The sequence below is a fragment of the Eurypyga helias genome, unplaced genomic scaffold (genome assembly GCF_000690775.1).
Source record: "Eurypyga helias isolate BGI_N326 unplaced genomic scaffold, ASM69077v1 scaffold13372, whole genome shotgun sequence".
Lineage (NCBI taxonomy): Eukaryota > Metazoa > Chordata > Aves > Eurypygiformes > Eurypygidae > Eurypyga > Eurypyga helias.
The window spans coordinates 337-16,059 of NW_010237897.1; the positions used below are offsets into that span (position 1 = coordinate 337).

The 15,723-nt window shown below is 48.4% G+C and overlaps 2 protein-coding genes across 2 annotated transcripts; one reads left to right on the forward strand and one right to left on the reverse strand.

Annotated features, from left to right (window-relative positions):
- Positions 1 to 188: 188 nt before the first annotated feature.
- ALKBH4 (alkB, alkylation repair homolog 4 (E. coli)) lies at positions 189 to 1,496 on the forward strand (the record flags this gene model as incomplete). Its single annotated transcript, XM_010147646.1, has 3 exons — positions 189 to 386; positions 855 to 1,155; positions 1,207 to 1,496. Coding segments are annotated over 3 exons (789 nt in total), but the record flags the coding sequence as incomplete, so codon positions are not given.
- Positions 1,497 to 8,836: 7,340 nt separating this feature from the next.
- On the reverse strand, positions 8,837 to 15,017 carry ORAI2 (ORAI calcium release-activated calcium modulator 2). Its single transcript, XM_010147645.1, has 2 exons — positions 14,790 to 15,017; positions 8,837 to 9,382 (listed from the first exon to the last, which is right to left on the reverse strand). The coding sequence occupies exons 1-2, from the start codon at positions 15,015 to 15,017 to the stop codon at positions 8,837 to 8,839; spliced, it is 774 nt and encodes a 257-aa protein (XP_010145947.1).
- Positions 15,018 to 15,723: the final 706 nt, after the last annotated feature.

Below are 15,723 nucleotides of genomic sequence, written 5' to 3' on the forward strand. Positions count from 1 at the left end.
GTTAAAACGAAAGCAGGGGGGAGTGGTTCCCCAAAAGCAGCTGTAAAATTCTCACATCTACAGGAATCCTGTACAGACCGTTTTCATGCTGCAGCATCAGGGCTGCAGGGGTAAATCGTGGAAATACCTTATCTCAATAAGTTTTCCTCCCACTAATTTTTTTTTCTTCTCCATTGTTATTTTCGCAGGGAGAAGATAATTTCACTTACTGTCCAGCCACAGGACTAGCTAAAGGAAATGAGCACTCGGAATTTGCTGGCTGGGCATTCCCGTTTCCAGGGGTGTTCCTCACAGAGGAGTTCATTAGCGAAGATGAAGAATCTGAGATAGTTGAACTGATGGATCGAGACGACTGGAAACCCTCACAGTCTGGCCGAAAGAAACAGGTTTGACTTCAGAAGCACATTTGTTCTTGGATCCTTCTGGAAAAGGAAAGCTGTTTTCAGTTAAACACCAAAATATTTAGATGTTTCATTAAATGTTTTCCTTTGAAACATTTTCCTGAAATCAATTGCAAGGATTACTTGTAATTGAAGTCAACTTATTGCAAAATTACACAATAGTTACAACAAGCAGTATTTAACAGTGCGCGTTCAGGCATTAAAGTTCGCACAATCTCCAGGCTAAGGAAGCGGGTGGTTTGGTTTTACTTTGCAGGTGAGAAATCTAATTCCAGAGAGATTAATGTAGCTTCACTGAGTCCTTTTGCAACCTGGTGAGCAGGTCTCTGGAGGAGATAAGAACAGAACTCAGAGACTGGACTGCAAGCCCCGTAGGGATCACAGCCTCTCCAGAAAGACTTGTCCTAGATTCTTCAATAACACTAGCTTGTTCCCCCTCTTCTTTTCCAACAGGACTACGGACCCAAAGTGAACTTCAAGAAACAAAGGCTGAAAGCTGGCAGCTTTACCGGTTTGCCAAGTTTTAGCCAGAGGCTTGTGGCGCAGATGAAGGCCTGCTGCATACTAGGTGATTTCTTACCTGTCGAACAATGCAACCTGGACTACACGCCAGCAAGAGGCTCTGCCATCGACCCCCATTTTGACGACTGGTGGCTCTGGGGAGAGCGTCTGGTTAGCTTAAACTTGCTCTCAAAAACTGTGCTATCTATGTCTTGTGATTCAGGGGACAGTATCCAATTATTTCCCACTTGCAGTAAAGAAAACGGGGAATTAAGTCCCTCTGGACCTTTTACGCCGACGTCAGCATGCAAAAATTCAGGCGAAGAGGGAATCGGTCACCTTTTACCCCCCAGGCTTGTTCCAAGTCAAGAGGTGACTGTTGCCATTCCCTTACCCCGGAGGTCTCTGGTGGTGCTGTACGGTGACGCCCGGTACAGGTGGAAACACGCGATTCACCGCAAGCACATAGAGCGCCGCCGAGTCTGCGTCACATTCCGGGAGCTCTCTGCGGAGTTCAGCGCCGGGGGAAGGCACGAGGAGCTGGGCAAAGAACTGCTAGAAATAGCGCTGTCATTTCAAGGAAGACCAGTGTGATCAGCAAGAGGAAGCCAGAATTTGCATTCTGTTTGGAAATCTGAAAAATAAAAGTGCTGGATTTGTACAACTCTGTTTATTTCTGCGGCGGGTGTAAGGAACCAGGTGGGGACAGCAAACAAAGGGCGAGGAAGGGGTGGGCTGCGCGTTTCTTTGAACTCTCCTGGGCAGGGGAGCTGTTACAAGTTGGAGGTGAGCTGTTCATTAGCTGTATTGTAACAAAATGCAACAACTAAAGAGCCACTTTTTAAATAATTAACCTAAGAAAGAAATATAGTGTCAGTCAACTGAGCTGAGTATCACACAGCCCTTGGCACAGATTCAGCCCAAGCCCTGCAGCAGATTTTTAACCCCTCCCAGCCTGCACTCGGTGCTGTCCCACTGCTTTTGGCGTTGCACTGTGCCCTAAGGACACCACGCTCTTCTCCCTCACTTCAGACGCATCCTTTAGAGATCAGCTCTCCAGGGGTGGAGGCTACGCACCCATCTCTCCACAGACAGTCCAACACACTGAGAGCTAATTAAAGTAATTATCTTTGCTGAAGATTCATGCTCTAACAGTGAGGATTAATCATAAATACTCCGTGTGACCTATATCTTCTGGGACCAAAGAGCAGCGCTTGCAGAGGGCCGATATCGACTCTTCACAGGGACAGCTTGGACGGAGTTCAGGCCGAAGACTTGCACAGACCGCGTTGCTTCCTGATGATTTGTCATCTCTGAACCCTGCTGTCAACCCTCAGTTGCAAGACTCTGATTTTGGGAATAAGCTGGGCAACAGACTGCAGCACTGGCGGCTCTCATTTTTTTTCTTGGCACCTCCAGCAGTCAGGTTTGAATCATGCCTCGTACCTAAGATTCAAGTAGTTGTTTGTAGCAGAAGCTGATTTGAGGCCATCTGTCTCCCCTGAACAAACTTCTGTGCTCTTGAAAATGAAGTTGGGCCGTGGAAGAGGTGTGATCCTTTAATAAACACAGTTATGCCATCAAAACCATTCAGCACGGTTGCACTCACAGCGGTAATCCAACACTTCACCACGCCGCCCCGTTTTAGTTGGTAAGGAAAAGGGGCACATTTATACCTCAGATCTCGGTGTCCCTGTGTGGCTGGTGTGTCCTGCCCTGGAAGTACTTCCTTGGCACGAAGGTTTAGCGTATAGTCAAGCACTCGTGCCAGCAGCACGGTGGCAGAGGGAGCTCTTCGCCCAGCAAAACAGCTACTCGAAATCAGCTGGCTGAACCAGGGTGTATTTTTATCAGTTGAAGCTCACAGATCAAACTACAGTCCTTCGTGGCTGCGATGAACCAATTCCAGTTCAGCCCAGTATTTAAACAGTTGCAGACATCCATGTGATAATTCCAACAGTGCCCCACGAGCAGGGTTTCCATGGGCAGTGCTAACCCCAAACCTCCATCCAGACCGGCTGCTGAGCATCACCTACATGCTCCAGCGGCGGTTTCGGCAGTCAGAGTTTCATTCTAACTCTGACGGAAACCTGCCACTGCACACGCAGCCAGCCAACACACCACAACAGGCAGGCCATGCTCGCTCACAGCCAGCTTTATCCCAGGGAATTTCTCATAGGCTGCAACTTCTCCAGCTCACTCCCAAAAGCGGGGCCTTGTGCTCTCAAAATAGCGGTTCCTAAGCTTTTTCCGTTGGACTGGTGCGACCAGCACCGTGCCGCTGGTGTCCGCGGCGCTCGGTAGAGCGTGATGTCCCCAGGAGCTGCCGCCGGAGCAGGGGACCTTCGGCCAAGCAGGAGGAGACGGCTGGCAGCCCACCGGAGGAAACGCAGGGCAGGCTTTCACAGATAAAGCCAGCGCCGAGCCCACATCCTCCTCGCCCTTTCAGTACTGAGCCTCTCCAGCAATCTGCTCTTCGCGCAGCCAACTGCGGCACTCACGTATCTCCATTAATGCTTGGCCCTCACTTCCAACGCTCCCTTTCAGATTTATATTGTGCTCTCAGCCTGTTAAAACACTTTCTGGGCGCGTACCTGCTGTTTCATTCTCTCCGCAGTGACAACAGACGATGGCTTTGGATGAATCAGAGTGCCACAGGAACAAGATACACAATCTCAGTTCATTTTGTGCTCTGCATTTGTTAGCTGAATTCTTCTGCCTCGATTGAACTATACGGGAAGCTGCTGTTCTTGCCAGAAAATTCCAGCTCTTCCCAGTTGATATCTTCAGTTTGAAAAAATGCAAGTAATTAAATACTAAGCCAAAAGCTGAGGGTTTGTCTAGATGTTTTTGAAGTCCAAAACTTAACCTAGTCGCTACACAGTCACTGCTGTGTTTGTTTTCTGACATTTTTCACCTGCTAAACAGCCTCTTGGGCACCATCTTTGATCAAAATGCAATCGCACCCCCATCGGTTCCGTTTTACTTTCTAAAGCTTTATGTACATTCTCTCCCCAAAAGCCAGAATTGTAGCACTGCAGAACATTAACTATTGGTTTGGACTGTCAAATATCATAGAAATCTGAGGAAAGTATGAAGAGGTTGTAATCTTCATTAATTAGCTCTTAAAAATAACGTTGGCCACTATGCCAGCAGTATTAATGCAAGACAAGCTTTAATGGTCTTCATGTTATAGGAATTCCTGTACCAGCTGTTGATCTCCTTAACCAAGTTCAGCACTCGTAAAACATGCCAAGAACCAGACCCTCATTAAAAGGAAACACATCTAATTGTTATCTGTTTGTGTCTTTTCAAAGGAGAAGGATAACATCTGACCAAGCTTTTTTAAAAAAAAAAGGCAAAACCCAAGTTAACCCATAGAGGATGCTGGAGGACTTGAGCTGCCTCTTAAAAAAATCAGTCTGAAATCAGCAAGAAGCGTAAAACTTAGCAAGTTTATCCAGTTTCTCTCACACAGCTGGACAGTAACTGATACACTCATCGTTCTGTATTAAATATTGATCATGCAGAGAGAAAACAAGAATAGGCAAAGCTAAAATACAAATATTGGGGCTTTTTTTTCCCTCCTACCACTTGGCACTCGTCACTGTTACCACCCTGGGGGGAAGGTGAGCTCCCAGTCGTGCACACAGGTACTGACAGGAATGCTCCCCAAATTCAGCCAGCCAGGAATGACTGAAACCGCTTGCTTTGCCATGGGTACCGAGGAGACAGCCATCGAGAGGTTAATCCGACAGTAACCGCGCCGGCTCAGTGGTGCCGGGACCTGGATCTGAGGTTGCAGCCTTGGGGGGAGTTATTGCGGAAACTGAAAAGTTGATGCAACAAGATTTAGAAGATAACGAAGCTACAGCAGCAGGGAAACTCCTAGGCCTTTGGTTTGTTTGTTTTATGGCAGGAAGAGTTGAGGAATGACGCAGGAAAGCCATGGAGAGGCGAGAGGAGAATGAAGTGCAAGCAACCAGTCCCGCAGCCAGCCTGCACCCTGTGTCTCCATCCCCGTGCGAGCTGGGATTGCCCGTCCCCCAGTCCCAGCACCAGGGAACCGAAGGATGTTCGCTCCGCAGCTGCACCCGTCTCTATAAACACTTCCACATATCCGAGTGCTTACCGCAGAGCACGCTCCACCCGAGGCTCTCGCACGGCATCGCTTTCATCCATCACGTGGGTCAGGCCCAGGCTGGCAAATCCAACATCTTCTCCATCTGCCCCGCTCATAAAGCCTCCTCGAGGGTCACATATCCACCGAAACACGAGGGCGGCAGCGACCAGAGCCAGGCCTGCCCCAGGGCAACGTTAAAAATAGGGAGCTCGCAGAGTAAGCGTTGCCACTAACCGTAGCAAAGGGAGAACCTGATACTGCTCCAGCTCCGGCAGCTCCCTCTGTCTCACATTCCTGCCCAGCCTTGACTCCTGCTAACGAGGGAAGGAGAAAAACGAGTCCTAAACCAAGGCAGGTGCCCAGGAGCAATACAAATCAGGGCTGTACCCATCCTTGACAGTTCCTTCCCTGCGTTGGGGTGAGCAAGCAGGGTCCCTCCGGCACTGGAGCCTCCAGGGGCATTTTTCTGCTGGGCAAAAAATGTCCCAAAAAAATCTGAAGGAAGACTCAGGGCGCTGGAGTGAGATCATGGCTGTCCCCTGCGGTGAACCTCACTGCAGAAGTTGGAGAAATGGCCCAAACAAGGCAATAACTGGTTCAGAGAGTCACAGCCCAAGGGAACTGAAAACCAGGGCAACAGCCACCCCAAACTACAGCATCCTTGTGCTCAAGGCTGGGCCAGAAAGCGAACACACATCAGGGGAGATCCTTGGTGCACGTCCCAGCCTGAGGGTAGGGCTCTTGGGGGAAGCATCCCTCTGCAGGCACCACAGCAACGGAGCCATGCAAAATTCGGGAGATCCCAGGAATGAGAGACACCTCAGGAATGACAGAGATGCTACAGCACAGGACAGATGTGGCCAGGCACCAGCAGGCAAACCCGGACGCGACACAGCACGCTGCCAGCCCTGCTGGGACACCAGCGATGGTGTGGAAAGGCAGGCATCTCCATGCTTGACTGATGACAACCCTGCTGACAGCCACAGGGGCAGAAGGAGGGAGGATTTTCTGGTGCTGTAGCGCAGAAACACCCATCTGGACAAGTACAACAGCCCTACTCCTTTACGGAGGAGCTGCCGTGGCCGATGCCACAGGCAGCCTTTCCGCAACACGTCTGGACCCAACAGCGGTGAAAACGTAAACAAGTTGGAGGAAGAGAGGCAGGAGCAAGACAAGAAAATGCTGTTGTTGCAAAGGCAGAGGAGTCACAGCACGAAGGTGATGGGGAACGTAGAGAGATCCCAGACACCAGAGTCAAAGAGGAAAATACTCCCATGGGCTTCTTGTCGAAGGGAGAACTCGGTGTCCGGAGAGACATAAGAAACAAGGCTACAAGCAAAGGTGGGAAAGCACGTTATTATTCTGAGTGCATTCACCCTCGGGACACCATCCCAATCCGTACCTCAGACTCCCGCTGGAGTAAGGCGATCCCACTCCAGTCACAGACGCGCTGCCTTGAGACTTATCCAATCCCAGCAAAGCCTCACCAAGTCATTCTACAAAAATCAAAGCACAGTTTCTGCTGCATTTCTCCGTTTGCTGTAGTTTATTACATTTGCAAAGGGTTAAATGAATGATTTGGCTGTTTCCAAGCCGACTGCACCGCTTTCGCAGCACTGTATGCACACTGTGAAACTTTGGGGTTTTTTTAAGTTTCAAAAATGGCTCAGTAAGTTCCCCAACAACCTCCTGAGCTCCACAGCACGCAGAGTCCTATTAGTACTGACGTTAAAGGAGAGTGCAAAGCACACATGAGAGATTCATCCTATCTGCTCTGGCTCTGGCCTCACCATAGAAATTTTGTTGGTGGAAGAGCTTACACATGTAATACTTGGCAGAAAACTCAACTCTGATTTTGTTGTATAAACCTTTAATTTTTATTATGGTAAAAAGAGGAGGGCGAGAGGGCAGACTCCTGGCGAGATCGTATGAATTTCATGACCACCCACTTCCTGGAGGACACTCCTTATTTTTTGCGTGGTCCGTAAGCACAGACTACTCTTTTAGCACACAAAGATGATATTCTTTGCTGCACACCAGCCAATCTGGTACATGCCAACTGCAGCAAGAACAACAGATGAAAGGCACAGACAAAGTGCTAAGCAACTTGTTCAGCGACGCTCAAACTCACATGTAAACAAGAGTTGGGTTCCCAGGGCCCTCACCAGAGAGGAAAATAGGGATAGTCTCACCCTGCTGCACTGGGACTTGCATGTACTCTCCATTCTGGGAAGCTGACATGTAATACATTGCCATTAGATTTCTCAAATCCCAGTGGAATAGGGGACCAGGGTTAAATAGAACATTACAAACAAGCTTAATGATTTCAGAAACCTATAAGGCCTGGGAGACTCTGAAACTGCAACGTTTCAGCACAGAGCAGGAAATCAGCACAGGATCAGGGCCAAAAAAACGAGCTTATGCTTCTTTCGGCCCCGTGTGTAAGAAAGCATTACTTTCCCTTAAAAGAGTTGATGGTTGCAAAACACTCTTGTCCCTCCACAAAGTTACCATAAATCACAAAATCATTTTTACAGAAGTTTTCACCCAAGAGGATGCTACAGAATTTACAAGTTTCCCTTGCTAAGCCATACAGACATGCAAGTGTCATTTTCTCTGCTGCTGAAAAAAACTAGACAGCTCAAATGAAACGTGATAGCTCTTTAATGGCACACAGCTCTCCCGCTGGATCCAGCTCCGTCAGACTCACCAGCACAGCTCTAGGTTCCACCAGAGGAGTTGCCTGTTCTGGTGAAGGGAGCAGGAAGTGTTCATTTTTGACAGACAAATGCTACAGCTGACAAAAAAAACCCTAAACAACTGATGAAATACGCAGGACTGGGGCTTGTTCTCTCCAGCAAACCAGGCAAAGACATTGCAACAATACATAAATGAAGACACAGCAACAGATTTCTACAATATGCTATATGCTGTCGCTCCTTACCTCCTCAAAACTTGCCTTTCCAGGCCTTAAAAGTTTTGTCTCATTGAATTCCCTGTCACTGTTCTAAGAATGTCCTTCTTAAAACACCTGTAAGCCTTCCCTGGGCACCTTGCCTCTTATTGGGAAAAACCCCAGATGATCTTGGCATTCATTCAATCTGAAGTGACAGATGCTGCTGAAGAAAGTACGACAGAACTTCCCAGCCTCCTCCAATTCAAAATTCTACCTCCCCAGCTGTAAAAATACAGAGTAAGGAATAGCAAGAAAAAAAAAAGAAAGAGCCAACAAACAACAACATAAAACCTAAGGCTGATTTCTTTCTGGTTATGTATTTATGGAACACTTGCTTTGGAACAAAGGTGATCAACACAGTTTCTGTTGTGCTTCCTTGGATGTCCTCAAGTCAGATGCAGATACCCTCATTAACCAGCTCAGCTCTAGAAACGAGCTGCCAGCGAATTGCTGCTGCACTGACAGCCAGGGAGTTCTGACACAGAAGCCAGGTCCTACACACACACTGGCTTTTTGGACAGCTGATGTGGCTTTACTCTTGGCAACAGAATATTGCGTTTGTGAAACACAGATTTTTGGCTACCTGAACCGATGTTAAGGTAGATGATGTTTTGACCTTGAACTCCATGGCAGTGTTGACTCAAGTATGCAAGTGTGTACGACCAGAAACAGGCCGGAGACCTCAGCATCTGAAACAGCACTAGAACCCACAGCTACATATGGCAGGCGACTAGCGTTTAGGTATTTAAGCCTCAAGACAATCCATCACTGGTGTGCCTCACCAACTAGCAAACCAGGTATTTTGCTCTTAGCCTTAGCCGAGCGGATTGGCTGGAAGCAGCTTCTGCCTCTCTGTCACACTACCTGCATGCCTCTGTCATGCCCGTCTAACTGCACTTTCAGTTTGTGAAGCTCTTCGATCTCTCGGTTGTGGCGCTCCGTTTTGTGCCGCACCAACGAGCGGTAGAAGTGAATGGTGAAGACGACAAAAATCAGCCCCACTGGGACCATGATGATGGTGGAGACCAGCGCCGACTGCCAACCCGCGTGGCCGCTGGGCTTCTCCGCGTTGCTGGTCTCATTTTTCAGGATGGAGCCCACCGGCAGAAATTTTATCCAGCAGAGGAGCACGACTTCCGCCAGGAAAAGGAGGATCCCTAAGACGGTGGAGAAGCCCCACGCCAGCTCGATGTAGGGGTGCATGCGCTCGTGCGGGGACTCGCTGATGGAGTTCAGGTTGTGGATGTTGCTCACCGCTTCCACGTTCGGCAGAATGCAGGTGCTGATGAGAAGGGCGAAGAGATGAACGGCCACCAGCACTGTCGTGCAGGCACTGAAAGCGATCAGCAGCATCTGGGGGTACTTGTACTGCATCTCCAGCTGCACCTCCACCATGGCAACCTGAGGGAAAGGAACAAAAAGCTTGTCAACAGCTGCTAGTTTTCCACTTTTCAAGGCTTTCATCCAGGAAAGCATCTTATTCAGGAAGAGCACCTGAGGTCAAGCACACACTCAAGCGCTTTGTAGAACGGCAGCCGCGATGGATCATTCCCATTTCCCATGAAAACACGCATGCAGTGCAGCTTGGCCTTTCTGGAGGCTTACGCAGACATTTCTGCGCCGTAGCTCTCTGAAATAACAGCTCTCTCCTTGCAACTGCGAGCCATATGAACGGCGTCAAGCCGAACGCAGAGCAGAAGGAAGTCATTAGGCAGCAAGTGGAGCTCGGAGGCAGCTGACAGCCTGCTAGCCCGCCCGCCCATCACACCTTCTCCTTCCGCTCGCGGCTGCGGTGCAGGAAGCCGACGCATCTGGCACGTGAAGAAAAGCAAAAGCAAGCAGCCCTCGTGGCCCGCGGCCAGCAAGGTGTCACCACCCCCCCCGGGAAGCATGCAAGCCTCCTTACAGTTTAAGTTAGTCCATAGTTAAAATAGGAACCTGCTATTCTCAGAACATCATACGTTTGTTTTTATTACAAATAGGCCCAGATACAAGTTATTTATATCCCCAAATTTTTCCCTTGAGAGCTAATAACTTACTGATACACTCAGCAGAAGTGGACAGCTACTGGCTTATGGGTGTGTTCAACGACTCGGATAGGACTCTCTCCTCAAAACAAGAGCTGTCGTATAGCAAGTCTCTAAAGCCTTATTTTTTTATTATTGTTTTAATCAAATAAAGCTTAACAAGCAGAATAAGAGCAAGGGGCTCTTCTGACATCAGATCTGGAGTCCCAGTACAGGCCCATTAACTGGTTTAGCACAGAACTTGTCAAATTTCTTAATCTACCTGTGAAGGAAAATAGCACAAGGATTTCTGCGTGGCATCGCCACCAAACTGGCTGCAGAAACCCCGTGCTAAGAGAAGCCACAAAACCAGTGGACAAGACAATCCGACATTCCTCTCGAGCAGCTCGCTGGGATCTGCAGCTGCACTTCATGACTTGCAGAGATAGCAGCTTGCCTGGAAGCAGGCAAAACCCCTGGGGATCCTGGGCGACCTGCTGCTCCAGCACGGGACAGCTCGCCAGGCGCATTGAGGGACGGAGAAGGCGATGCTCGGGCGCCTGCGTCAGGGCAGTGCCTCTCAAAGACCGTCACAAGAAGGGAAACTTGGCACAAGCAGCTCGATTCTGGGGCACGGATAGATTTTACAGAACAGACACCCTGTCAACGGCATCCAGACTTGCCACGAGATCTCCTCTGAGCAGCAGTTCTGGGCTCTGTAGAATAACAACTATTCCAGCGTGAACAGTGCAGGTTCATAGTGTTATTTAGGCACGGGAAGATTAGGGGTATGCTAACGTTCTCCCTGCGGGCAACCCCAGAAAAGGATTAAAGGGGATGGAAGGAAGTGCCTATGTTGGCATGACTGCTGCTGTATCTGCGTGTACCCTGAACCCCTCAGCAGCCCCAGCGAGGGGGGTCACAGTCAAGTCTGAACACATTTGGGGCCGCAAATGGTCAAGCTCTCCAAGTCTAGATTTGATACCTACAGCAACTATTTAAGGATATTAGAGTCACTATCATGGCAGTTCTTGGACATTCACGGCCTTTTCTTCTAATTATTAACATGTGGGGTTTGTACCTTTTTGTTTGTTTGTTTTTGAAAGGTTCCTCTATGCAGTTAACAGCAGTTCTTGCTGTAGAGCAGAGAAAATACTAACCCAGCATTAGCTTCACCATCCATGGCACGGTCCATTTAATTAAAACACGTGCCACCTTGCCTGGCATATGTTCTCTTTGCAGATGCCCCTGTATCGATTCGAGGAGATCGGGCTTATTCTCTGCTGGACAGTGAATTTGTACAGTGCTGTGGTTGCCAGTCACGCGCTATCGGCCAGGCAAAGCTGCAGGTAGAGTCTTCATTACTGGGTGCTCTAACACCCAGAGACACGGTATTCAGCAAGCTGAAAAGGAATTGCACCTGCATGTTCAATTTATAGCTTTAATATAAAGCTGAAAGCCCGATGATGTCAACATATCAATTTTTACTTGTTATCCTTCGCATGAACAGCACTTTTCAGCTAATTGGGTGTTTCCTCCCAGACTAACCTATTCCCTAGGGCTAGCTTCAGCTGTGCGATGTGATGAATTTTTAACACTGACTGATGGCTCAGTAAGAGGTATTTCAGGGAAAAACATCAACAATCTAGATAGGGCAGCAAGGCAGAAAAACAGCTCATTTAACCCGAACAAGCGCTGGAAAGGTGAGCGAGCTCTCATCGCTTTACCCCGTACAGGCTGTCATGTCATTCTCTGACCGGGATAAGAGAAAGAGGACAAGCTGACATAACCCATTTAAAAATCATTAAATATGCTGCTTACTCTGTAAAACTATTAATGTCACGTTTGATACAATTATACTCTTCCCTGTTAACAGCCCCTTTTATTGTAACCTCTTCCCAGAAGCCAAGGTATCAAGGGCTTGACTTTGCAAGGCCCTCGGCGCTCTGCCGAGCTGCAGAATATCTTGGCACAGGCTTAATTTTAAGCTTGGGAATCACTGTTGAATTCCACACTCACAGGTTTGCTGAAGGACCAAGTACTCGGAACATTTTAGAATTAAACTGCAACCAAATTAGATGCACTTATGGTTTTATTAGACCAGTATAGCTCAAACTGTCCACCACAAAGATGCTCATCTTGAGAGATTTCAGCCAGGACAGACAGTATGAGGCAAAAGGATGACAAATGGCTTAACATAAACCATGCTACATTCACACAGATGGTTTGGCAACCGCTAAAAACAATCACTCCAGTAGATCTGTTGGATTTCTTTTGTTTTAATAAATCAAATACATATCCTGTAGCAATTGGACAGGTATCTAGAAGACTGACTAGCAGTCTCATTTCCACCAGGGAGATTGTTAAGGAGGCTTTCTAAGCTCCCTCTAAATCTCCTTTATCTGCTGTCTCCTGGGGACAAATGCAGCAGCCCACCTACCCACAGACCTGGCACTGGGAAGGACTCACATCCTCCTGATCTGCCCATCCCTGCCAGAAATACCGGAGAGAGCATCGAGTAATGAGGAAGGCTGGCATGATTCTGCAGCCTGTCCAGAAGGAGCTGGGTCAAAGCCACTGCCTGTTGATTAAATATCCATCAGCTCGTAATAATTTTCAGCCAGTATAGAACAGCCTTGGATCAAACACGCTGACAAGGAAGTAAATAAAGCACAGCCAAGCCCTGTATGACATTTGTTTACATAGTTGAATACACACAGGGCTTCAGGGAAACTATTTAAGTCTAAATAACTTCTCTACTTTCATCAATTGCCAAATAGATCCTCTTATTAGAGAGTAAACATCCGTGTACCAAATACCTGCCTGCCAGATTACCAGTGGAGAAATAACCAGTAGGAATAGATACCTCAGCTTTCCCTGGAAGGTCCATCATGACCAGCTGGGAAAAAAGCTTGCTAAATAAAGAGAATTCCTTATTGCAAAATATTTTATTTCTGACAGTTACTGATTTCAGGTTTACTTACTATGTTAAGCTGGTGTATAATTAACACCACTTATACCTATGTGTTTACTTGACTTGCATTTAAAACAGTTTAAAGAGAATAGAAGTCAAATGGTTGATTTTGTGTGTTTGCCAAGGACTTCCAGCAACTTTCTGTTGGGCGAGTGGAGAAGGCACGCTTTATTTTCAGATCCGTGGTTCAGCCCTGCAGCGTGGGTGGGCTGCAACCCCCCTCCCCGAGTCCCAGCCATGCCAGCGACAGCACACCCCGGCACAGCCACCTGCTTGTATAACCACGCTGCCTAGACAGAGCACGAGTTCACAACACTGCAAAGCCATAATTTAATAATCATGTTAAAGAGAGCAGTCACGAGCGACTAACACACAACTCCAGTAACCCAGAGGCACGAAGGGCAAGCACACGAGCTGATTTTTAAAGTAAGAAAGCTTCTGAGCGAAAGAAATGCACGGGAGAGCACTCAACTTTCTCAAAACAAGGAGGTACCTTCTGCCATTTCGGCACAGCTTGGTTGCAAACCAACATACGCTGTGTGAAGAGCTTTTACAGGCATCACACGCACGCAGTCAGCGAGCGGAGAGGAATCGCAAAGCGACCAAGCACCCTCTCTCCCCTGCAGCCTGCTCCCACTTAACTCCCTGCTTGCATCTGCTTCCACCTTCACTTTGGGCGACCAGCTTTGTCATCCCAAACAGACTGTTGTGGTGTTATACAGATGATTCACGTTCTGGGGGATTGGGGGAGGAAAAAAGAACAGTGGAAGAAGCTAAAACAAAGCAAGGAAAGCTATCCTGGAGAGTTCCTGAGACCTGTCCTCCGCCCCCAGCTCCTGAGCTGCAGGATGCAACATCCCCACACCAGATCCCGCTCACCCAGGCGCTGCCCTCTGTCTCTCTGCGTTCAGCTGACAGACCTCAGGAACAACCAGACCTGCCCATTTCCTGAGCAGAAAACCTCCCCCAAGCAGGTTTCAATTCTCACTCCCAGTAAGCAAAAACCAGCAGGGCGATGAAGAAGCTCACACCGACAGAGCACAGCTGTGTTTTGCTAACACCACGGCCTGGAGAGGGCCGAGCACTGGGCCGCTGTCTCCATCTTGTTTATTTGCTCGCTCCCTGACGTGGTTTTGACCTACGCAGATAGCTTCCAGATAACGCCCAAGCACTGCACGGAGCACAGCGAGTCTCAGGGATTATTCCCAATAGGCAGCACTGACAAAAATATACCAAGGTTTGGCTCCCTTCAGGCTACAGAGTCCTCTGACACCAGGTCTGAGGCCGCAAGGCCCCTTGTCACACCTCAGCGTATAACACGATCTCCCCAGTCACGCTATGCAAACTTTGCTCTGGCAGACTGTGACCCAGCCTCCACCTTATTTTAGGCACTGTGACCTGAAAAAACACATACAGAAATTAAGATAATGCTCAGAACCACAGGGGCCCGGAGGAGCTCCACACGCAAGTGCAACCTCGCGCAAAGGCAGCCAGTGATGGTTGGCTTCGGGGCCAGAGGACAGCCCAGCTCCTGTGTTGTTTAGTAACACTGGTGAGCTCTTAGGATCGTTTTCAGGTAGGGGATTAGGATTTTTAAAGGGCTGATTTGGGTTGACTGTTAGGCAGCTCGTGTATCCGTGCTGCCTGGAGGGAGACAGCCTCAAACACTGCAGCAGCCAAGCAGAAGCCCCCAGGCAGACGCCTCCTGCCTCTACAGAAAACAACAGCATGTCCTGCTTCTTCACAGGAGAAAAACACTGGTCAGCAGATGATTTTACAGAACCAAAACCTTCACAATCCAGAAAGCATTGCTACAAAGTGCACATACCATTGCAAATCCAGAGAGCAGAGCAGAGGTCCTGCTGGAAGCTTTCAGTTTGGCTCGGCTCAGGTACAACTTTCTCCACGAAAGGGCCTGAACGGAGTGGTGGTTTGACGTGACCAGTTCCAGATAGCTGCGCCGGACCCAGTCCCGATAATCCATGCCTTTTGTGCCAGGTTCAGAGCAGCAAGCAGGAGTGGAAGGATCCACCGGAACGTTTAATTCAGAACTCATGATGAGAGAAGCGCTGAGGGAACACAACAGTCGCGTTCAGAAGGGGGTAGCAAAAAGGACGAGCATCAACTGTTGCCCTTTAAACAATGACGCTATCTTTAAACCAAGTTACCCTCAGGATGGCCCAAACACCATCATGCTTGTAAGGCACAGAACAGGGAAAGGACCATCTGTAGTTGCCAGAAACGACCCTAAGAGCTTGGCTCTTTTTACACAAGTAAAAGTACACGGCTAGGGTCTAATTACACAAGGAAACCTGGGAACTGGGAATTCAGGGAGGTTGCACAGCACCCAGCTTTTCATTTCAAAGCTGGCATCTCAACTTTCCCATTTGATTCCTCCTTGCTACTAAAAAAGAAAAAAAAATAGTTTTACATCAAGACATTTTGGAAATAGGGCCCCCGGCTTATCATTTTGTTGTGACAGTTAATTTCACACCGCATCAGACCAGCTCCAAACCCCTCTCCTTTAGCGCACCAAAGGAACTCCAGCTAGCATCTTCAGGGAGTCACTTTTTGCCCTGTCTTTGGAAACTGGGTTCCTCAGTTAAGCCATTGCTCCTTACAGCTCTGTTTAGGCGTCCACAGCTCTTCCCAAAGACTTCCCCGAGAGTCAGAGCTGAATGCTGTGAATTCCCAGGCTTCTGCAGTGGGACATTAAATTTCCTGAACTGCTCACATTCCACTTATCAGTCACATCTGACCAA